Source organism: Astatotilapia calliptera, chromosome 10 (genome assembly GCF_964374335.1).
Source record: "Astatotilapia calliptera chromosome 10, fAstCal68.1, whole genome shotgun sequence".
Lineage (NCBI taxonomy): Eukaryota > Metazoa > Chordata > Actinopteri > Cichliformes > Cichlidae > Astatotilapia > Astatotilapia calliptera.
In genome coordinates, this window is record NC_137431.1 from 17537472 (window position 1) to 17560224 (window position 22753).

The 22753-nt window shown below is 41.4% G+C and overlaps 1 protein-coding gene across 6 annotated transcripts in view; it reads right to left on the reverse strand.

Moving 5' to 3' along the window:
• The window catches only part of LOC113030261 (rho guanine nucleotide exchange factor TIAM1-like), a 51180-nt gene that overhangs the window by 17220 nt on the left and 11207 nt on the right, over nucleotides 1-22753 (reverse strand). For 2 of the 6 annotated variants that reach the window (XM_026181517.2, XM_080307113.1), the window contains 15 exons: nucleotides 19752-19841; nucleotides 17639-18294; nucleotides 16544-16830; nucleotides 15182-15454; nucleotides 14872-15103; nucleotides 13365-13537; nucleotides 12586-12810; nucleotides 10753-10938; nucleotides 8650-8796; nucleotides 8381-8455; nucleotides 5700-5870; nucleotides 4360-4464; nucleotides 3298-3379; nucleotides 2953-3039; nucleotides 884-1096 (listed from right to left, as the gene is read on the reverse strand). In XM_026181517.2, the coding sequence (XP_026037302.2) occupies nucleotides 884-1096; nucleotides 2953-3039; nucleotides 3298-3379; nucleotides 4360-4464; nucleotides 5700-5870; nucleotides 8381-8455; nucleotides 8650-8796; nucleotides 10753-10938; nucleotides 12586-12810; nucleotides 13365-13537; nucleotides 14872-15103; nucleotides 15182-15454; nucleotides 16544-16830; nucleotides 17639-18287 (2905 nt within the window). In that variant the 5' untranslated portion in view covers nucleotides 18288-18294; nucleotides 19752-19841. Of the gene's footprint in view, nucleotides 1-883; nucleotides 1097-2952; nucleotides 3040-3297; nucleotides 3380-4359; nucleotides 4465-5699; nucleotides 5871-8380; nucleotides 8456-8649; nucleotides 8797-10752; nucleotides 10939-12585; nucleotides 12811-13364; nucleotides 13538-14871; nucleotides 15104-15181; nucleotides 15455-16543; nucleotides 16831-17638; nucleotides 18295-19500; nucleotides 19633-19751; nucleotides 19847-22753 lie in introns of all 6 variants that reach the window. The other 4 variants (XM_026181515.2, XM_026181516.2, XM_080307114.1 and 1 more) reach the window with 3 other exon arrangements.

Sequence of the window (22753 nt, forward strand, 5' to 3'; positions counted from 1 at the left end):
CTGCTTTCATTTATTTGTGCACTTCATCTGCATTTACTTTGAGAGCCTGGGTGAGTCTGGCTGATTTTTAAAAGGTCACAAGTATGTAGTCGTAACTTTTTAATGAAAATAATAATTTAATAGCATCCTCTTTGTGTTGGATTAAAGTGACAGCAATTAAAGATTCCTATAACCTTTAGTGTTTCTTATTATGATATCACTGTTTAGTAAAATTAGTTATTATTCCTTCCATTTTAAAGTCTCTGTGCTGAAGAACTCTTTTATACACCTGTGTCCTCAAAGCATGACATCATCAATAACCTCCATCTGGCTGCTTAAGTGTTTTTCTCTCCATCTGACCCTTTGCATATGGCATATCCTGCATGATGACAGCTCCACGCTGCTGAAGGATTCATATTAATATTCATATTGCTCCGAGTTCCAAACAATGCCAGCTTGTCAGGCTGCGCATTGCAAGTCCTGGTTTATAAGGAATACAAATGATGCCCTTGCACAAATAAAAAGAGCAGGTCAAAGGAAGGATGGCGGCTGCCTGCAGGTTAGTTATCAGACAGCATCCATGCATAATTAGTAGATCGCCCTGTTCACCTCACTGCATGCAAAAGATGTATCTGAAACCTCTCTTTTTCACCACAGAAAGTTGGGTTTTAGAGGGTGAATGATCACGCAACACAAGATATGTGAATGCAATGCTAAGGACAAAAAAAGGAAGAATCATTTTGTTCTTTTTCCTTTATTGTCATTCATTCAGAACTATGCATGTCTAAGTAAATATGTCAGTATATAAATATCAACTAAGAAAAACTGCTTACATGTAGATTATTTTAAAAAGCAAACAGCTTATTCAACTGATCCCCAAATCTTTTGAGACAGGAAACCTTACCTTGGCTCTGGGAAAAAATGTCTGTGGCTAGGTTTTGTTCCACATCAGAGCGCCGGGGTGGACAGGAGCACACCATCCGAGGATCCAACTGGGGCAGGGTGCTGATGCTCAAGGTCAGGGTTTGGTTTGTAAATGCAGACATCATGTCATCCTTCTGGAGGGCAGATGCCTCTTTACCATTAAGTAACAGAATCTCATCCCCTGCTTTCAAACCTGACAGAGAATCGGGCAAAAAAAATGTAACAAATGTGAAATTTCACTAAGCATATGGTAAAAAACAGTTTAAGAAACAAAGTCAATATGAAATAAATTATTGTAGAGAAAGTTTTCAAACAATGCACAGTCAGTAAAAGCATTATCTGTGAGTTCATGACCCAAAAAACATCCAACCAACAGCAGAATTCCTATGGGCCGCTCAAAAGCACTGCTCACAGATGACTTATGTAAACAAAACTTTTGCACCATACTTCCCAGCAGCACCTCGGAGACTAATCAGGTGCTCCGAGATGCAAATGTGTTCCATCACATCAAAAATGCATCCTTCTATGATTGCTTGCCTGAGGCAAATACTGATCTAACAAGACGGGGTGGGTTTAAGAGGCAAAGTACAATGTCTGTCTATTCCTGTCCTGTCCTGTCCTGCCCACTGTGTGTATACGTTCTTCATGGTACAATAGGTGAACAAACAAAACACTGGAACATAGCTTCAGTTTGAGCCTTGCTCTTTGTCTTGCTGCTCCTCCTCTCAAGCACCTGTGCCCCATTCTGTTAATTGAGAATCATCACTCAATCAGCAATCCAACTAGCAGCTAACCTTATCAATAAACCCAATTGGCTGTGACAGCTGTTTAGAGATGTAGCAGCAGCCTCATCTCATCTAGTAACACACAAGGGGATTTTTGGACATGTTTTGACTGCAGTCATCTGTGAGTATGAGCTTATCTTCCTATTTCAGTCTCATTTTAAATTATTTGCTGCAACAGAGACAGCAGCGACATTATTCAGTAGGATTCTCATAGAACAGCAACACACAGTTACATACATATAGACGCATAAGGCACACATTTAGCCTTAAGTTATGACCTAGTTGTCTGAAATGTGAAGTGTCAGCTGTAGCAGAGGCTTTATTGGGCAGAGAGAGATAACCCCTCTGGTCATATACGGCTGCGTGTGTATGCCTGTGTGCAATGCATGGATGTGCCTTTGTGTGTGCTGCTGTGTGAGGAGGGGAAACGGGAATTACAGTGAAAGAACGAGAGCGGGAGTGAGAGAGAAATAGACCCTTTGGGGCTCCTTGTCCAGTGCTGGCCTGGTTTCTGCATGTACCCTGCAGAAAATCAAGCGTGATGTCTTTCAATTCCCCATTCACTCTCTGCACTGTTAATAAACCACACACATACACACAGGCTCATCACAGTGTTCATGTGGACCCACTAAACTGCATCTAACTCTGTGATTCAGCAGAATATCGTGCCCAGATTGCAATAAGATGCTTTGTCGTATGTGGATGCTTCAATCTTTTTCTACTTCTAACATCAACTGAGTCCTGTGTCTTTTGGCAGCCTGCTAAGATAGCAGCTTTCAGATTGCTAATACACTAGAGGGCACAATCTCACACTTGAGTAACCTTGGTCTGACCCTGGGGCTTAGTTTTGGAGCATGTTATTTTCTATACATTAGTGTTGTATCTACCAAGCAGCCATATGTTTCTCAAACCCATTAGAGTGTCACTGTCTCAGTTAGAAGATAGGGACCGGTGAAGGGGGGGGGTTGATCTCCAGACCCAGCAGTGCAAAGCAGAGAGTAGAATAGAAAACAGCCACAAATCAACGCCTTATAAAATCTCTTTGTTCTTGTTTTATGGTTTGTTTGTTTTTTTTATTTTATGGATAAAGGTTTTGGAACGTCATGCCTTCAGAATAAAAGCATAAAAACATCACTTTGGCCATTGTTCTTGACTCTAGCATCTCTTGGCTGGGAATGCGTTCTCTATAAGCATCACTTGTAAGTGTGCTACAGTAACGGGTTAATCTCCTTTACACATGTCAACGTATGCATAAAATGTGTACCTTTCGCTGAAGCCATTCCTCCTGCTTTCACTTCAGTAACTTGGAGCTGCTGCACCCCATCCTCCTCTAAAACTGCCACAGAAAAACCTGCAGACATAGATAGTTAGACACAGAGAAATTCATTTAATTCCTTCGGTCGTCTTTGAAATATTTCTATTTGACAGCGTAAACTGCTGTATAACCACAGCAATTAAATCCACTCCATATCATGTGTGCCCTTCATTTGGGTAATTCCCTTTTATTCATTAACAAAGCATGACTAGATGAAGTCCATTAGAAAATCAATTTGAAACAGAATTTATGGGTGTGTCAAGAACTGACTGCTATTGTCAGAAATAAGCATACCATATCCGTTGTTGCAGAACTCGGCTTTGTCAAACTGGACGACTTTGGTACTTTTGGGATAAATCTCAATCTCTTTGTAGAGCTGTAAACACACAACAGCACATATATAAATAAATAATTGTAATTAAAGAGAAACAAACAAATAGAGATAGATATATCTATATATAGGGGAAAATGGATGGGTAGCAGTGTTGTTGGACAGATAAGGTCAAGGTCATGCTGTTGTTATTAATAAGAAATGAACAGGTTCATGTATTATTCTGGCTCCTTAGCCAAGCAATTGTATCTGAAGGTTGTGGGGTCAAAATCCAGGTCAGGGCTATGAAGTGAGTGGGTGCTCAGACAAGACCCTGAGCTCACAAAAGCCTAGAACATGGACACAGCTGTGTGTATGCAGCAACAGACAGGAACAGAAGTCCGCAGTGTGTAGTAGCCTTCGCTGAGGAGAAATAATAACGTAATATCATAGACTAAGGATGAAAGCGGGTGAAATGAGTCACTGATCAAAGCAGGAAGATAAAAGAGCTCTTGAGGAAAAGAGCGAGTTATAAAAATGATTGTGCTTTGAGAAAGATTTCAGTGTATCACCTACAAGGCGCAATCAAAAAGAGGATTTGTTTTGGGGTTTACAGCAGATGAATAATGCGGTGGTGGTGGGGACTTTCAGTGAGTGTGACTGTTCTTATGCTAAATAGACGCACACAAACACAAACGGCGACTTCGTAGTGCACACAATAGACTTGAAATGCTACTTTGCATAATTTATAGTTTATGCAATAGTGCTTCTTTTCCATCCTGGTGATTTTGTATGCACGGCAAATCAAAACGGCAACCAACTCATGAAAAATGCACAAGCATTCATCCATATCTGACAATAAAAATATGAATAAGAAGATGTCAAATCCAAATAACATACTGCAATAAACTTAGAATCACACAAACAGCATAATAATGTGTGCTGCATGTCTTTGATTAACTTATATGGATATTTAAACCTAGGATATTCACCTGGTTATTACTTAAAAATATATATCTAATGTGGCTTAGTGTGTATTTCCTCACCAGATCGGAGATGTCCTCTTCAAATGTGGGAACATAATAAAGTATTTGGTTGTCAACCAGCACCTTCAAACGCAGGTAGTGGCCAGAGGGATCGATCTTATGGGTCTGGGGGCAACAAGAACATATTACTTGTACATGCGAGTACATGTTTAAGCTTTAAAGTATCTGGTGACTGGCAATAAGGAGAAAGGTAAAGAGAAACCAACATAAAGTGTGTCATTAAAATGTTATGCCACCGCCTACCACAGATACTTCAAATTTCAGTCCACTTTGACATCAGTTCAACAAATGACTGGAACTCTATTCAAAAAGACATTCCCTATATTGAGTTTTAATAATAGTGCTGGGGAATGCTGTCTAACATGCTGGTCCAAAATCATGGACGATGATGATGATGGATGCTCTGCTTCACTCTGTTACGTTTGTGACTTGCATGCACATTTGCGTCATTAGGCAATATTATGCCTATTATGTGTCTCTTGCTGAAGCCAATTAAGGAGAAAAGGTAATGAAGTTAAAACAAGTGATGGACTGTGAATGACAGCAATATACAGTGTATCCTGAAAGGTAAGAGCATTATTAAAAGATCTGTGACTCTGTGAGAACTGTCATAGAAGTAGAACTGAAAGAACTCGGTTACATTCAAATTCATATATGTACATTGAAGAAGACCGTATATGAACCGCTGATAATGTGCATCAATGTGCTGTCAACAATGACAGCTGACAGTAATATGGCAGATCTTCATTTTCCTCATATAACTTAATGGTATTCTGACCTCTCTACAGGGCTGTGTCTAATTTCTTAATACCTTGGGGATTGCCTGTGTTTTGAAAAAGCTGTTGAGAAGAATTAATTGCATTCCTAGCCGCTTGAATGCTGTGTGTGTCATTCTGCGTCTGCAAGCTAGCAGGTAATAAAGCTGCATATTGGAGGTGGGTGACAGACAGCCACACTTCCAAAGCCTCCAAATCACAAATGATTTAGTGATCATAAAATCCATTGAGAATTTGCTAATTAATGATGATTTATCACATGAATCATGACATAATTCTCTCAGCTGCCTTTACAGGTTTGAAGTATCGGTGACTGTATTGGTATTGGCAATATTGGCCCTGTATTTACTTTGGATCAATACTAAAATTTGCAGTATTATAAAGTGCTACTGTGTATGCAATAAAAAGAGGAAACATTGTGCAGTCTGTCACTTTGCAAACTGTCAATCTAAAGTACATCAGTGTTACATTGGTGATTATATGCAGTGCACTGTGTAAAATGCATTTCTCTTATGTGCAGTCTCTGGTAATGCAATATTATCAATGCTGTTTTTAATGGCCCACCTTGCAGACAGTGTTCAAGACTTCCAGTGTTGTCTCTCCGGGCTGTATGACGGCCAGGATGGGCTGGTTGTTCGGCAAACACACCCAGGAGGGTTTCAGGTACTCAGGAACCCAAATATCACTGTCTACATTTTGCTGAGGAAGACTTTTCACAGAAGCTTCTCTCTCCTTCTGAAAATAAAAACAAGCACAGACACTCAGCAAGTTTAAGTTTATGCATCTTTGAGCAGCTGCAGTGGCAGAAAGCATAAACAGACAAGGCAGATTTAATGCAATCGTGAAACTCACAAACAGTAATTCAGTAATGACACTTGTACTGCAGTACAAGCTTTTTGCATTGCATGTAGCACATGTTATATAGCTTACACTTGCATTTTTATGGGTGTGTTACTGTTTTTAAAGCATAATCTGTAACCTTTCGGCCCATCAGTCTGACCTACAACAATCTGGCAGCCTTGTCAGCCGCCTTGCTGGCTTCTATTCCCCCCATCTGTAATATATCTCCACCTATCGAGTAACAGCATCCACATTTATTCTTTCATTCTTCTATCACGCCAGCCTCCAATTAATCACTGCCTCTCCTTCTGGTGCCCTTTCCCCCTATCTGTACATCATTCCATCAGCTCTCTCCTCCCCATCTTTCATTCACGCCATACAATCTGCCGGCAGTTAACAATCAGGCCCGGTGGTCCCTGTCGAAATGAACTTCGACTTGGCTGTATCTGTACGCGTGTGTGTCTGTGTGTGAATCTGCGTGGTAGAGATAAAGTGAAACAAAGAGGGAAACAGCCACAGTAAACTACATGCAACAGCACATTTTTATATTCACAAACACAAACAGGCCACATGCGCAAACAAAATACAGACGCGCACACATTATCTCAGACAGACAACAGACTGGGGGGCCTGTAAGTAGTACCTCCCCCAACTCCCTGAACTCCCAGTCCTGCTCAGCACCATCTGGCTCCCCTCCTGGCCTATCTAGGATGCCTCTGCTGGAGGGTGGTGATGGTGTGTGTGGGGCGGCGGGGTTCTCAGATCCCTGCTAAACTCTCCTTTCCAGCTTATGCTAACAAAGGGATTCCCCAGAACAAACAGCAAATTAAAGCTGGGAAAGTCAATCAGATGTGAACATTTGGAGCTATTCTTGCTGGAAATGCTCAATGAGGAAAATCTTTGCCACTGATAAAGCATTTCCAGCTCTAGTTTACTGCCAACTACAGCACGTTACATCTTATGCTTTTCTTTACAGTCATCCCATACACTGCCAGCTGAAGCCTGGCGTGGGTGGAAAAAAAAATTGATCTCTCTTTGTGCCACTGGGGGCCTGCACTGCCAGAGCAGGTTATTGCTGCAGACTTAGCTTCTGTCTGCTTGGTTCAGACTAAAGCCTATCTTTTCTCTTCTCCTCATCTCTGGTGCTTTTTACCAGTGCTCATAAAATATGGATCCAGCAGGCTTGTCCTATACAACCTATGTGCAACTGGACATTTTTCCTTAAAATTCATATAGATTTGTCGCATACTGGAAAACTACATTGATATGGTTGTCTTAGGAAACATGTTTTTCTTTCTTATGATATATAGCTAATTATTTGCAATTGTGTGCAAGTGTGGTCAGTACAGCAGTTACAAGAGAACACAGATGGTGTGAAACCAGCGAGTCCTATGGTAGCAAATGTCTGCATATTTGTTGAAACGTCAGAACACTAATGATGTGAACATATCAGATTAAATTTGTCTCTGTGGGATTAGCAGACAGAAAATCCCTCCAGTTGATAGCCTTTTTGATACTGATAAAGATGGAATTGCCTGAAGCAAATTAAATAAAGGGACTCTGTCCACACTGCTCAGAATATTAAAAAACTGCTGCAGAAGATGACAAGGGTTGTTTATTCAACACAAATAAACCTGAGCATTGTCCAATGACGCTGAGAGAGACACAGATATTCTGCCGCTTTTAAAGCTTTATGAGTCTGCAAATGTCTCCAATCACTCTTCATCGAGGAGAGAAGCAAACGTCTGAAAATATTAAAGCAAGGGCTTTAAAAACGACCTAAAAAAAATGCTCAATGGTGCAGAAGGGTGCAGGGATTTTGTGCTTTCCCTTAGATAACCCACCCTGCAAAGAGCCAGAGCCCCAAAAGGATCTTAGTTAAGTGAAAGGAGGTGGAAAATCTAGTGATGTAGCTGGCCTCGGGGTCTTAAGAAGCCCATTACCCATTATACAAGAACAAAGATTCATCTGATGCTCCAGTGATTTTTCCTCTTGGTGTATGCAAAAAGCAAACAATGAGAAGAAATGAGTCCACAGCCACACGAACTCTGCTGATTTGTGGTGAATACCAAACTAATAAAGGGAGGAGGAGCTTCATGTTTAGCCTAAGGGAGGTTATTACTGTAAATGGTGCAATGTGGTTGTCAACTCCCTTTAATTTCTTGATGGGAAATGATTGCACTGTACAGCAGAAGTGGGAACACGCTGATACTGGATTATATGTATTTAGCACTTAATTTCACCCAGTGAGGAGACGTTCAGCTGCACTATTACTTAATGTTCAGCAGAAACAGCAAAACTGCTTCATCTTCTGGAATGTTAAAAGAGGGCAGACATAAAATATTACATCGACAACAAAATGTAATCTAATGTAGGTTTTTACACAAACAGAGTTAAAAGCTTACAGATTTTTCACTGGAGGAGTCTTCGAACACCTTCTGCAAAGACTTTCTCACTGGCTCCGCCCCATCAGCAAACACCTGCAACAACACAAAGCACCGCAAAATTAAAACACACATAAGTATAGTTATTACTTTGACACCAAGAAGCAGTTTCAAGCATAAACTTACGAACACACAATATTTAGCTGCAGTAGTATTTATTCACCAAAATCGAATTTTACAGATTTCAATTAAACATCAAGCACTGCAAAGTCACTCAAAGTCAGACGTACCTGGTCAATTGAAGGGTGTCCTTTGCTCTTTCTCCTAGATGCGGTGTCCAGACCCCAGAGTGAGGAGAAACGGCTTCGACGTTTACTGAAGGTGCGAGGGAAAGGTTGGTTCCGCCTTCTCATGCTGCTCTCTGTACGGGCAGACACCTGTGACAGTGACAGTTACAGAAAACACAACAGAAATGAAACAGACACCTTTAACACCCGAATGAAAACAGTTTGACACACAAAAGCAATCATTTGCAGCAGCTACTGAATACTTTCAACCTCTAATCCCCTTCAGTCACCTACGACTTGGCACAGGGAAACTTTTCGTTCCCGTTTTTTGACTTCTCTGGGTTCAATCAGAGCTCAAATAGTATGAGCAACTATGCATTACACTAGTATAGAGCTGGTCAGACATCAGACACGTACACTTCAAACATAACATCTTAAACCACTTTTTAGACTCATCTTCTCATTCCCCACATGAGAGGCCTTTATACTGTTATTACAGCCCAAATCTACTGTAGAAAGTAAATGAAGGAAAAAACAGAAATATTGCTTTTGTGACCAAAAACTTTGAATACCAGAGCTGAGAGAGAGAACAATTATATTTCCCTTTAGGCAAGACAAATGAGTTCATTTGAATATTTTTGCAATTCATTAATTAGTAGCCATGAACAATTATTTTAATTGCATTTCATTTCATTTCAGTAGTTTTGCGTTACATGTATTTATAAATGTGATTCTCCTTATAAATATGCCACATTTATCATATTTAAGCGATGCAATAATGACATTTCAAATTAGTCAGAAGGGATGTGGTAATAAATAGAGTAAAAAGAATATGAAAGGGACAGGAGAGACATAAAAAAGGACGGTATAAAATATGGCAGATAAGGAGAAGAAGACACTGAGGGAGCGAGACACAAACAAAGGAAGTGAGGGTGTAGGCAGTAAAAGGAGGGGGAGCAAGGGCCAGAGAGTGTTAAGCCTGTTTGTGGGAAAGTGCCTCAGGGATGCTAGCTTGCTAAAAGAGTTTGTATTGATCGACCAATCACAAAAAACACTGTCAGTGCTTGATGTTGTGTGTGCGTGCTAGTGTATTTTTGGCATATCCGTTACCTTGCTCGTATAAAACTGCTCTGTAGAGAAATGTTTTCCATGTTTTGCTCTTCGTTTTTGCTCTTTCTTCTTTGGATGATACTACGCAGAGCTTACAGCTCAATGACACACAATCGCATAGAGATCAGGTTGGGTTTCATTCTGTACATTCTGCAGCACTGAGATAATAACTTGGGTTTCAGAGAGGATTTATAGGTAGAATGTTTTGCTTTCACTTTTCTCTCAAGCTTTTAGGATAGCGTGTATGTGATACATTTTAATATGTGGTGTGTGTTTGCTACCCAAGTCTGAATCTCTGAACCTTGTTAAAGTAAACCATCTATGTAACCTTAGCCTTGAGTGTTAGGCTTAAGAGTCACAGCTGTTTTTGCACACTTAGAATAAAAAACTTGCATGCATCACTATGACAGAAAGCAGAAATAATGCAGGTGTTCATTTCACATTTTTGATGCTACCAACACATCAACTTTGAGAGCTGGCACTTACTTATATCTACTTAAATTCCATCACTTAAACAAAATCTTTATAATGAGAAAATTATTGCTATAATTCACTTGTTCACCAGTTTTAATGTTGTGGCTAATTGCGTGTTACAGATAAAAACTCACTCCACTTTACAGCGCTCATGCTAACTTTGGGCCTGAGAATCAAACCAGCATACCTGGTTTGTTCATTTGTTTCATAACCTTGGGGTATATGGCAGTATCTATTTCTTTGAACATTTGTGAGGCAAGCAGAAATTCTTGCTTTCAGTAGGCGTATGTGACAAGGCACTCACAGGCAGATAAACACACCCACTCTTCAAGCTGGGCTGTTATTGAGGGTCGACAGTTGGAAACCTCTCATGCAATCTCTACACGGAACATGTAGAGACACGTGAGTCTGACTTTTCAGGTTTGGATTCATGAGCTCCGATCAAGTTTACTAAAAAATTGCAACCTGAAAAACACCTGGAGTGAATAGTCAGATACCAGCACTAAACATGTCTAATCATACCAGTGCATGGAAGGAGGAAACAGAGAAGATCCCCAGTCGTCCCATGGCAACTTTTGTGGGACGTGACGCGAAGCCCAGGAGGCGTTTGGGATTGGGAGGTTCACCGCCCTGCAGACTCGCCAGGTAGCAGCGGCAGCGGAAGAGATCTATGTGAAATCTCTCCAAGTTCTGCTCCCACAAGAAGATCTATAAGCAGCAGAGATTACAGAGTAAAAAGTCATGCGTGTGTGATTATGCAATATAAACAAACTTTGCTGATGAGATCCAGATTTATTCAGTTTTATCTCTAATGAGAACAACAACAAAAAATAAAAAGATAAAGAACCGACGCTGTGTTAGGTGGTTATTCGGCTGTTTCAGGAGAAGTGAGATGTGGGAGTACTGCAGCCCCTGTGGAGAGGTATTACTCACCAACACAGCCCCCACCAGTTGGTGACCTGCTGTTCTACGTGCAATGTATCACAGGGTGGGCCGTGGGAGGTGAAACACGGGGACACACACTCACAGTGAAACACAAAACTAGACTTAACGCTGCATTAGTTCCCGTGGTCACCTATGTGGAAGTGTGAAAATATTAACACAATTAAAAAATATAAAGAATTACGGAAGTAGAAGTTTGAATGTTTTTTCACATTTGTTTGTTCCCCTCACCTCTCCTCAGATTTATTTATAAAGTTTACATAAATATGTACAGATAAAATAAATAAATATAATTATCATTCAAATAATTGCAACAATTCTTATATGTTTTATATGTCATTATATTTCCACACTTTCCACTTTTTGATCTTTTATTTTTCTTTATCTCTGTGGTTAATCCCCATTTTCTTTTTTTCCCACAACTATATCCTTATTGGCAGCTCCGTGACTCAACTGAAAGAAGTCAGTCAATGACATAAACCCTGCTTGAGGCTTGTTTTCTTCTTTGATGCCACAGTTTCAGTTACTATGTCTTTACAGCAGGCAATCAAAGTGCTTCCTTTTAAATTGCAGCTCTTTTACTTGATGAGGATTAAGTGCTTTCTAGTTCCTTTTATGTTACATATAACAAGAAATAGAAAGAGCATTATGCAACAACACCAGTATAAAGACAGATGCAAAGACTTGCTAGGACAAGGAGGCTTATTGTTAATGACCACACTTCTAGGCTTTTTTTCTTTTTGTAAGATTTTCCAGTCAGTACTGGCTACCATCACCAGCAACTCCAGACATCCTGCATGGAATAAGCCTAAATCAATGTTCTTTTGAAACTGAACAAAAACGGGTTCTGGAAAAGATTTGAAAAAGTTGCAATGTTCTTAAAAGACCTCTTGAATCTAAAAAGATTAGTCAGGTTTACCTGTGTGCTATGTGTCTGTATGCACTGCGTGCAAGTGGACTCGCATGTGTTTCTAAATGAGCGCCAGCTGGAATAAGTGAAACCATTTTTGGTTGGAAAGGCTGCTTTAGAGCATTTTTGCCTGGATGACGGCATGCTGTAAAGATGATTTAGTGCCATGATTTCAGTGCCGGAGAGTGTCGGTGCAGTTTAAGTCACATCTATAAACTGCCTTCAGGTGTTTTCATTCAAATTAACTGGAAGATAAAGAGGTGAGGACGGTTTTTAGCCATGAGATAACAAACCTCCCTACAGTCGCATTTTATGGGCATAAAGTGTTATTAATTTGCAATAATATGACAAAATTAAAGGGCATTTGTCTCATAGGTGTTGTTTCTGTAATGCTCCACCACCTCATGTACAGCTTTAATCTGTTTGACTGCTTTCAGTATGTCAGACTCCTTGACACTTAGCTCCACTTTTAGCCCCAAACGACCACCCGATTGACCCCATACCTGCTCAAGTATGGTCTTTCTCTTCTTGCCATCAGTGACAGTGGACAACTGCATGTCTCCCATTTTCTTCATTTTCTCATCCATATCAATCTTCTGCTCCAGCTTGCGGATTTCAGTTCGCAGCAATCGCACGGTGTCCTCCCTGTGGTGCTGCCGAGCAAGAGCAGTAGCACACGCCGAGTGGATCGCCGTGATCCAGTTTTCCAGTTCTGTTTGGCCTGATGTCTGAACAGAAGGAAGGGACCATGACAAAGTGAGTAACGATAGTGAGCAGATAAAATAAAGAAACTGACAGCTGAAAGAATTTAATCATGACTTCCAATATCGGCCTCTGGGAGGAAATGGTCATTATAATCTCATCATCATTTTATTACTTTCTTCCCATTCAGTGAGGAGAGCTGTCATGAATATAAATAGACAGATTTTAATATTACACAATGGTCAGTCTGGTGGATCACTGTCACGGTGTGACAGCGTGGCCTTTAAACATGTCAAACATAAACACAAGGACACAGGGCTGCCTATCTCCAGCACATGATGAACATGTATTGGTGTGCCACATGCAAATCCCCTAGAGGAAAATAGCTTCCAGTTTCCTGTTTCTCTTTATGTTTGATGCTGGTATGTACAGTAGCACCAAATAACAAAGACAGGATATAAAAACACTTGACCTGTATGCATGAATGCCAACCTGATTTAACTTTAACTTGCATAAAATATTGTCATGCCAACTCAGCTTTAAGAGTAGCCGATGTTTTAAATTCCAGTGCTTCTCTCACCTGGAAGAGGAAAGCATCTCCCACTGAGTTGCTGAGACAGAAGACAAAGTCTTTCTTGGGATGCTCAGGTACAGCTTGGACAATGCTGTTCTCCACCCACAGCGCGTGTTTGTGAACGCTGTTGTGGTCGATACCTGAACGGCCATCGTATTCATACAGGAAGAGGGTGCAGCCTTGAAGAACGCACAAAAAGAAAGGAGTTAAAAAAAAAAGACAAAAATATGTTTTTTTTGTTTTGTTTTGTTTTTTTACAGAGGTTATAATAAGTACCCTTAAATCAATTTAAACATCCTTCCTTTCCCTGAACTTTATTTAAACAACGATTATAAAACGTAATAGTTTAATACATGAACCTATTTTGCTATCAGTACAACTAAACCTATAACATTACATTATGAAGATAAGACTGATTTATTTTTAGCATGATGCATAGAAGAGATGCTCTATCTTATGCATTTCAACAGGACAGGATCGGATTAGGCATGGATTTCGCCGTAAAATTAAATTGTGATGAAGCTGAGGGGAGGAAAATGCAAGGCTGCATTGAAGAGTGTGAGAGAGGACAGCAGAGGTGAAAACCAAGGGCAGGGAATGTGTTAAAGCTTATATGAATGTAGTTTAACAGCAGAGAGAGTGTATGGAAGATTAAACAGCTTTGGGTTGGTTATCTGAATGAGATTAAGATTATTTTCTTAGTTGCAGAAGCATTTGAAACCCAGCCACAGAGGCCACAAGCCAGGAAGCTGCTAGTGTCGGTCGGATTGCGGCAGCAAGTTCATTCAACTTAAAATCTGTGCCAACTCAAACATGTGGCACAAGAGAGGTGTTAAAGAAAGGAATGCACATAGGGTGGAGTGGGTGGAGACAAATGTCAAGGGTAATGTGTGAGATAAGGATAGCAGCAAGACTGAGAGTGAAGGTTTACAGGAAAGTAGTGAGGTCTGCTATAATGTAAGGCTTGGAGACGGTGGAGCAGACACAAACACAGGAGACAGAGCTGAAGATGCTAAGATTTTATTGCTGGAAGGAGAGAGAATAGAAAGATTAGAAATCAGTAGATCAGCAGGACAGCTCAGGTTGGATTTGGACATAAAGTTCCAGAGGCAAGGCTGAGATGATTTGGCCATGTGCAGAGGATATTTTGGAAAAGTGATGTTGAATAAGGAGCTGCCAGGCAGGAAGGAAAGAGGAAGACCACATAGTAAGTTCATGGATGTAGTGAAGAGGGACATGCTTGGTTTGCGTGACAGAGGAGGATGCTAGAAATAGAGTAAGATGGAGGCAGATGATCCAGTGTGGTGACCCCTAAAGGCAGCAGCCAAAAGAGTAAAGGTGCAGAAGCATTTTTATGTACTAACATTTGTGCTTAGTTAAGCATTCATAAAGTACTCAGACTGAAGCTGGATGGACACCTGCTGCCTTACAGTTTCTGCCTATCTATCAGTCACACGCAGGTAAAATCCAACACAAACATTAAACATAATAGTGCTGAAAATCTGTGCAACACCTTTCAGAGAAACCCAGTATTGTTTCCACTTGCGTCTCGCTGCAGGTTCCACCTTCTTGTTTTTCTTATGAACCAGGAAGTTCTTCACAGCCAGAGTCCCTGCTTTCCTGACTGTGCCGTGTGCACAGCTAATCAGAGTGTCAGGCGGATACATACTACTGAGTGTGCCGCTACTCTGCTCATCACTTACAGCAGAGCCTGCCTCCTCTGTGCAGTCTCGGCCCCGATTTGTCTGACGAGAAAAGATTAAGGAATTAGAAATACACGGAATTTACCTATATTTTAATAACATAGGAAAAGTGTAACTAACCCAGGCTTGATTGTCTAGCTCCTTCCGGAAATTTTCATAAACTCCCCCCTTGCCTCCTTCGCCTCCTCTTCCGTCAACTCCTCCAGCGCTGCTGCTCCCACTGTCGCTGCCATTAAAAAAACTGCTCTCTGTAGCTGAGTACACTGAAAAAGAGGCAGACATGGCCTTACACCGCCGGGAGAGCAGTTCTCCTTCTCCATCTATCTCAGGGGCAACGCCATCAATCCCACTGTCGCCATACTCGCTCCCCTCGCCTAAAACACCAGAGATGTCCTGTCATCCAGAAAAACAGGGTAGAAACAGATTAAGCATTATTAATGGACGGAAACTGGTTTATTTGCACAAAATCAGACAGAGAAGTAACAGCTTCAATCTGCATAACACAAGACGTTAATTCTCTCACACAGAACTGACAGCGTAGGCTGCACAAGCGGTTTCTGGGTTTACTTTTATTTGTATACATGAGTTGGCAGTGGCATAAGTGCACTTTAATATCCTTTTGTGCTCATTTTTGTATGAATTTCTGATTTTTAAAAAAGGCTTTCCACTTTGAGTATGAAATTTTCTGTGCTTTCACCAAACTGAGTCTCCCTCTGTTCTTTCTTTTTGTTTCGCTGTGCTGTCAGTCTATTTATATCTAACAACCCCCTCAGCCTGACTAGATGAATATATAATAAGCACTTATGGCGATCTCTATCCAAGGGTGCTTGGGGGTTCTGGGAATGCATTGAAAGAAAAGCTTGGTTCAGTATTTTGGTACTTTTTGTTTAGCAACTTTGTTTTTATCAGTGACGCACGGCAACTAGGGAGGCATGGATATTATTATTTATTCTACTAATTTAGCTTTTATGTTTACCTGCATGAACGTTACATAAACTTTACTTTCCTCCTCTTACCCTTTGATTTTATCTGTTTTAGTAAGATGACAAAGAAAATCCTCTAGATAAAGTTCAAAGTTCAAAATGTCTTTGTCGTTCAAAGCTCAGTATGTGAGCAGAAGTCCCACGGTGACTTTCTATCTGACTATCTTTCTGTGTAATCCTCTTCCCAACTGCACAAATATACAAACATGTTTGGATGCTTGGATTTGCAAAGATATAACATGCATATACACCAGTCCAGAGCACAGACAGGAAATTCCGTTGGTTGTCAACAACATGTTAATTACTTGATGAACTGGTGTCATGTCTGTGATGCCCCTGAACTTCCTGGACAGCACTGGTAAACAAAGTCCTCAATTATTCTAAGTTTAGAAGTCTGTATTTTTTCCAATACTGGAAAAAAATAGAGCAAGAAGACTTTTACCCTTAGTCCTGTTCCATCTGCTTTCAATACTTATCGGTATATATATTCATGAAATACCTGAGTAGTCTGTGCGCGTCGTCCCTGGAAGGTAGGGCAAGGTGTAGCCGGAATACCGAGCCCAGTCAAGCCTTCAGAAAGGCAGTGTGAGCGTCGGCAGGGGAGCGTGAAAGCTCCATACCCCCCACCATCATCCTCTGCTGGAGACATCAAACCCTCCTCCACTTCCCCGTCTCCGTCGCACTCGGCTTCTCTGCAGTTTTTTATGTAACGGCTCCTTTGCCCCCTGAAGCCCGGACTCTGCTGGCTGCACAGATGGTCCAGAGACGATGCCCTCTCAGTTGAGCCTGGAACACACACACAGGTGGTTATTGCAGAGCACAGTGTGTATTTGTGGGCAAGGTGAGTTCTGATTACTGTCAGGTACTTTCAGTTACCTCTGAAACATTTGACCTTCTCCATATGTGCCTGTGTCCTTCAGTGAAAGTCTGTGATTTTTCTTGAGTGATTATGAATCTGTGTGTGTGTGAGGCAAACCCATACATTATTCTGAATGAGACGACCACCTATGGCAGTGCTCAGACCTTCAGCGGTTGAGTTACCAGGTACCGCCTGCTGTCACACTGAACCCCTGCAGCTCCTGCACAAAACCAGTTAAGCTAACAACCCTGTGATCAGTTGAACTGCTGCAACTGATAGATGGCAGCTAACCTTCAATCAGCAGATTTTCTCAGATCATTTTCTCCCTACTCAGTGAGTGCCTGCAATATTCCCACTACCCTCCCCCTCATCACCTGTTCACTGAATCAAATCAACAGCTTTGAACATGTTCCCCTGAACTTTTTTTCCCCCCACTTATTAGCCATCACCAGTGTAGCTGTCGTTATTTTTGGACAGCTACATTGTCTTGTCTTTTGCTTTTATTTGTTGTTGTTTTTTAAATAATACAAATAGAAATCTTGAAATATATTTTAATTCTATTGTATCAGAAAATATGTCGGTGAAGACTTCAAGTCATCAAATAAAAGCATAGGCCCCACATATCCTGTCACTAATGATGTCTACATTTCTGAATGAGAAAACTACACATGCTTTCTGCAGGTCTATACAATCTACCGGTAAATATGATGCTTTTGCTTCTGTGTACATTCTCACCTGTGCTGCCTTTGCTGCCTCTAGGGCATCTAAACTGCCCCTCCTCCTCTTCTCCTCCATCAACCATCTCCTCTGTGCTGGTCAGATGCTCCTGGCTGAGGTCAGACATAGAAAACTCCAAGCTGTCTTCTCTCCACATGTCTGCTGACTTTGATCGCTTCTTTTTATTACTTGCTCCCTCTCGGGGTCCTTCAGTCATTTGCTGCAGGAACCTTTCCTCTGCAATAGTGTCCCCTTCCCCCGTTGAGTCCTCTCCTCCATCCTGGGCAATGGTGTCTGCCTCTGAGGTTTCGGGAGTCGGCGTGGCCAAGGGGTCATCATCGTGCTGATAGGACTCCGGCCTCATTGTCATAGCGACACGCTGGGTCCAGTGAGGGTTGATGCCAAATTTGTCAAACTCATCTGCTGCATTGAAAAACTCTAGTCCGTTCTCTACCAAGGACTGAGGGATGCTCGGGGTGCTGGAGGAACGGGTTGAGGCTTCAGAGTTTCTGTGATTCTGCTTCACTGAGGAAGAGTGCCTCGAACGGCGGTTGATTTGCTGCTTGTTGGAGACACGGAGTGAGCGGGTCGTGTGCTTACGGGAGAGATGTCTCGGCACATCACCATTGATACTACTCTCTCCATTTTGACTCTCCACGTTTCCCATGATTCAACTGTGGATCAAGTAATAAAGTTTGCATATTACATGATTTAGACAACTTCTTCTTAAAAGATCAGAAACCAGATACAAAAGTAGTTTAAAATTATTCCGTAATGTTTGCCACATCATACGGTATAAGATAATATATTTGCATCTTTACTTGTATGCACAAAGTTTATGAATCACAGAAAGTCATTAGCACACACAAATTGCATAAATGGGAGCTGGTGTCTTATCTAATGGTGAGTGAACATTGTCAAATTCACAAGTAGCAGCACAGATTTTAGACAACACGCATATCTGCCATCTGTTGTACATGGATGACTTGCTTTGTGGAGATCAAAGAAAGAAGAAAGAGTTTGAATTAAATAAGAAAATTAAAAAAGATTTAAAAACTTAATCAGTCCTTTCTGTTAAAGGAGGCGTCTGGCCTTGAGATTTTGTTAGTAGCCTTAAAATGTGTTCATTTCAACTACAAAAACTGTCAAATACTCAAAGCAGGTGCCAGACCCCTGGTCAGATATTCTGTACTAGAATATCTATCTATGTAAGGTCAGTCGATTTTGATAAAAGAAAAGAAGAAAAATAACCTCACAACTGGCAAAAGTAGTGGTTTAGATATACAACTTGTTTCTGAATCAATATTAAATTGACAAATCTGTCTTTTAATTGCAATGTCAAAACATTTAAACAAATATTCCTTGTGTGCCATACTTCTAAAAGTAAAAAGGTTTGAACCAGCCCTCTGCAAGATCTAAATTGCTGGTAATGAAGTAGATCAGTGTGCTGCATGAGAGGTTTGATGGCACATTAAAACTTATGGCTCAAAAGTATCAGTGGTCTCATTTGATTTGCACAGCATGCTTGGATGTGTACGCACATTATATAAAAGGTTTGTTAAAAGTTTCCTGCTTTTCCATTTTATCCCAGCCTGCTGTTCATAATGCATCAAAACCTTCTTTGCTTTTCTAAGTGCCTATAAAATCTTCAAAAAAATGAAATAGCTGAAGTTATAAATCTCTCAACTCTGACTAATTTAAGTGTTCTGCCAGTGCACTTTTGAACTCCAACACAAATGCACTGCAGCGCCTTTTCTCCCTGAGCAGTGTTCAAATTATGCACTAACTATATTCCCAACACAGAGAATCAAAACAATCAAAGAAATCACTTTAGAGCTGTGTTATTTTCATCATGAAGTTATCTCAGCAGCCCACTTCACCTCAATCTCTCTGTTACACAAGCACATGGAAGTGCTGAGTCAAAGGCTGTCGGATCAGTTTGTCCTCAGAGAGTCACACATCATCAAACCCACACCATCAGGTTCTCAGTGTGGGCTCGAGCTGCAAAGACACTGGTGAAAAAATCTGCCTTAAAAAGTAGTTGTTTTTTTGCTTGTTTAGTCTATCAGTCCTTAAAAATCTATTATTTCTGGAGATTTGTGCATCATTGAAGTGTGAAAACTGTAGTTACCGATGATTAAGCAGCCACATCACCAGCTTCCCCGCATCAGAGCGTTGCGATCCCATAATCCTCCACACATCCTCATACGGTGGTGTCAGTCTGCCCTGACAGAAACAAGGAGAGAGAGAGATCTTTAGCAGTGCTCTCACAACTTCAAAGTGACCTGATGTGTCAAACGCACACAGAGAAGAAGTGAGAAGACAAGTAGAAGGAAGGAGTACCTGCCCAGTATGTCACATAAAGCTGGTCAAGTAAAGCTGAAAAGGCAGCTGTGAAGAATGCAATATAAGACGGTCTGTAGAATATGAATGTGGATGATAAAAGGGAATAAATCACAATGGTTTTTAAGATAATGCAGTTTGACTAAAAAAAAGACAGAGAAACAAGAAATAATCAAATGCACACATATAAACAGCTCATCAGAAACAAAGAAAAGACGTATTGTCTGAGCCTGAAGGGTTTTTTTGGGGGGAAGGGAAGGGGGGACTCACAAACAACCACAATTTCTTCTAACTCTACCCTGAAACTCACTGCCCACCAAATCCACGCAGACGTGTAACGGCGTGTGCACAAAACATTTTGGGAAACACCCCCTATTTCGGTGCAGACAAAGAGAAGCGCACACACATACACACCAACAGCAAAATGACAGAAGATGAAAGAAGCTATGGGAACGATTTTGTGCTTAAGACTCAATTAAATGATCCATGCCAACACGACCTAATTTTCTCTAATACCAGCCCTGAGCTGCGTAGAGTAGACCGAGATTTCCATAATGTGCTATGTATAGTGTGAAGGAATGCAAGAGCAAACATGCTTGCTGTTGTGAACATTTGCCCAGTAGTTAGTCTGCTGCAAACGCATTTGACTGCAGCCGGATAAGCCAATAAGCAGGAAAATGATGGAAGAAAGCCCTCGTGTTGCCATGTACAACAATGTACTTTCAAAGCATATGGCCACTAGCGCACTGTTTGGAGCATCTGTTTTGAGATACCACATCTGGTGAGTCACCTGTTTTTCGAATGCAAAAGCATCAATTGTTCCCCCGAGGTCTATGTTGCAGGTTTAAGTAAAATCTTAATTTTACTAAACTTTGACTGCAGCTGCTATTTTTTTCTATTAGTGTTGTTGTTCTATATACAGTAATCTTTTTTTTTTTAAATTCTCTGGGGCACAAAAACAATAAGTCAACCGTGTTACAGTTCTGGGAAATGACACAGAAATGAGACTTTAGATAACAAGAAGTAAACAGGACAATAAGAGAAGTGAAGGCATCTGATCAGAAACCTGATGGAAACTACAAAGAGGATTTTCAACTCTGACTTTGCACCACAACACCATGTGTGCAAACGCATCCGAGATAGGCTAGTGCAGCGCATCCCAACCCCAGCTGTGGGAAGCAGTTACATAAGCTGAACTTGACCCTGATACAGCTCTCCTGCCTCTCATGCAGTCCTTTATATCTCATCTCTCCTACACCCTCTGTCCCACTGAGGCCGACCCACATGCTGCCCCCCACCCACCTTAAAAAAATAGGCTGAATATTCATTTTGGGCTTATGGCTCCTCTGCTGGTTCATTTTTAACAATTACTATAAAAACAGGACTTCATTGTCTCAGCTGGAGTGCTTTATAGATAGATTAACATGTGGAGTAAATGCAAATCACTAACACACAAAAACACTGATGACCCTTTCACTGAATTTACATCCTTTTTGCAAACCCATATATTCTATAACATACAGGCTATGTCGGGAAGGTGCAAAACACACACACAAATGCACAGGGGTCAAACAAACAACACAATCCTGAGTGACAAAACACAGGGGAAATCAAACCACTGCCTTTCCTCTGGCAGTGTACAGTCTAAAATGTTTAGTCTCTTCATTTTTCCTCTTCCCGGTGCCCCCCAGCAAGGCACCGCAGAGGGAGAAGGGTAACAAGGAGAGGAGGGAGAGCTCTCTGTTAAACCCCTGTAGAGCTGAGAGGTGAGGCGAGGCTGGAGGCGAAACACATGAAGAGGGGTGGGGGGAGGTCGAGTCTGGTACAGACAGAGAGGGAGGGGAAAAAAATACTGGGGTATGACAAGAAGTTTGATAGGGAAAAGTGAGAAAATGGGAAGGAGGAAGAAATAAAGACGGCGTGAGAGGGAGAGATAAAGTCAGAGAAATTGGGGGGTCCTATTGTTGCTGAGCTTTAAGTGGATAAGTAGACATGTGCTCAGTCTGCCTCTCTTCAGGCTTAATTGAGGGAGCCGAGACAAAAGGGGAAACATAATTATTCGCTCTCTTTCTCTCAGCCTCTCATTCTCGCAGTATATTAACGCATCGGGAGAGTGTATTACCACGGCGCACCGTGCAACAGCCGCCAAAGCATCATTACCATGCACACATGCCCACTCGCAATCAAGCACACACATGCACACACACACACACAGAGGGGACAAAGAAAGAAAACTGGAGACAACAAAATTCCATATTTAATCTCCACAACTGAAGATAAAGAAGGTAAGCATTGTCTAAATATGTCACAAACAGCAGCACTCACATCTGTCTGACTACAAACCACACAGGGCCGAGGATTACCGGGACTGGAGGCTCCTTTTACCTGCGCTGCCGATAACAGCTGGAGCTGTCACATTCATTGTGCCACATTGTGACTGTTGCATTAGTCAGTTGCTCAACACCTATAGGCCCGCACGTCTATCACCTAACGCATGAACGTAGTTTGCTGTGGCACACGGCGGAGTACTGTGGAATAAAGGCAGGCGCACACTTTCAGTCAGACACACCTGCAGGATCCCAAGAGAAATGAGAGCTGGTTTTTCCGAGTCACAGCATGCACTCACACTTTTTGGAAAAATACCAAAGGCCTGTCAGAACACACTCAAAGGAGACACACCCTACTCTCCCCTGCCAATCTTTTCATCTCTGCACCTGTCTCACAGCACCGCCCTACGTGACACACAGCTCAGCTCAGCAGACGCAAACTGTACGTGATGCTGATGTAGCT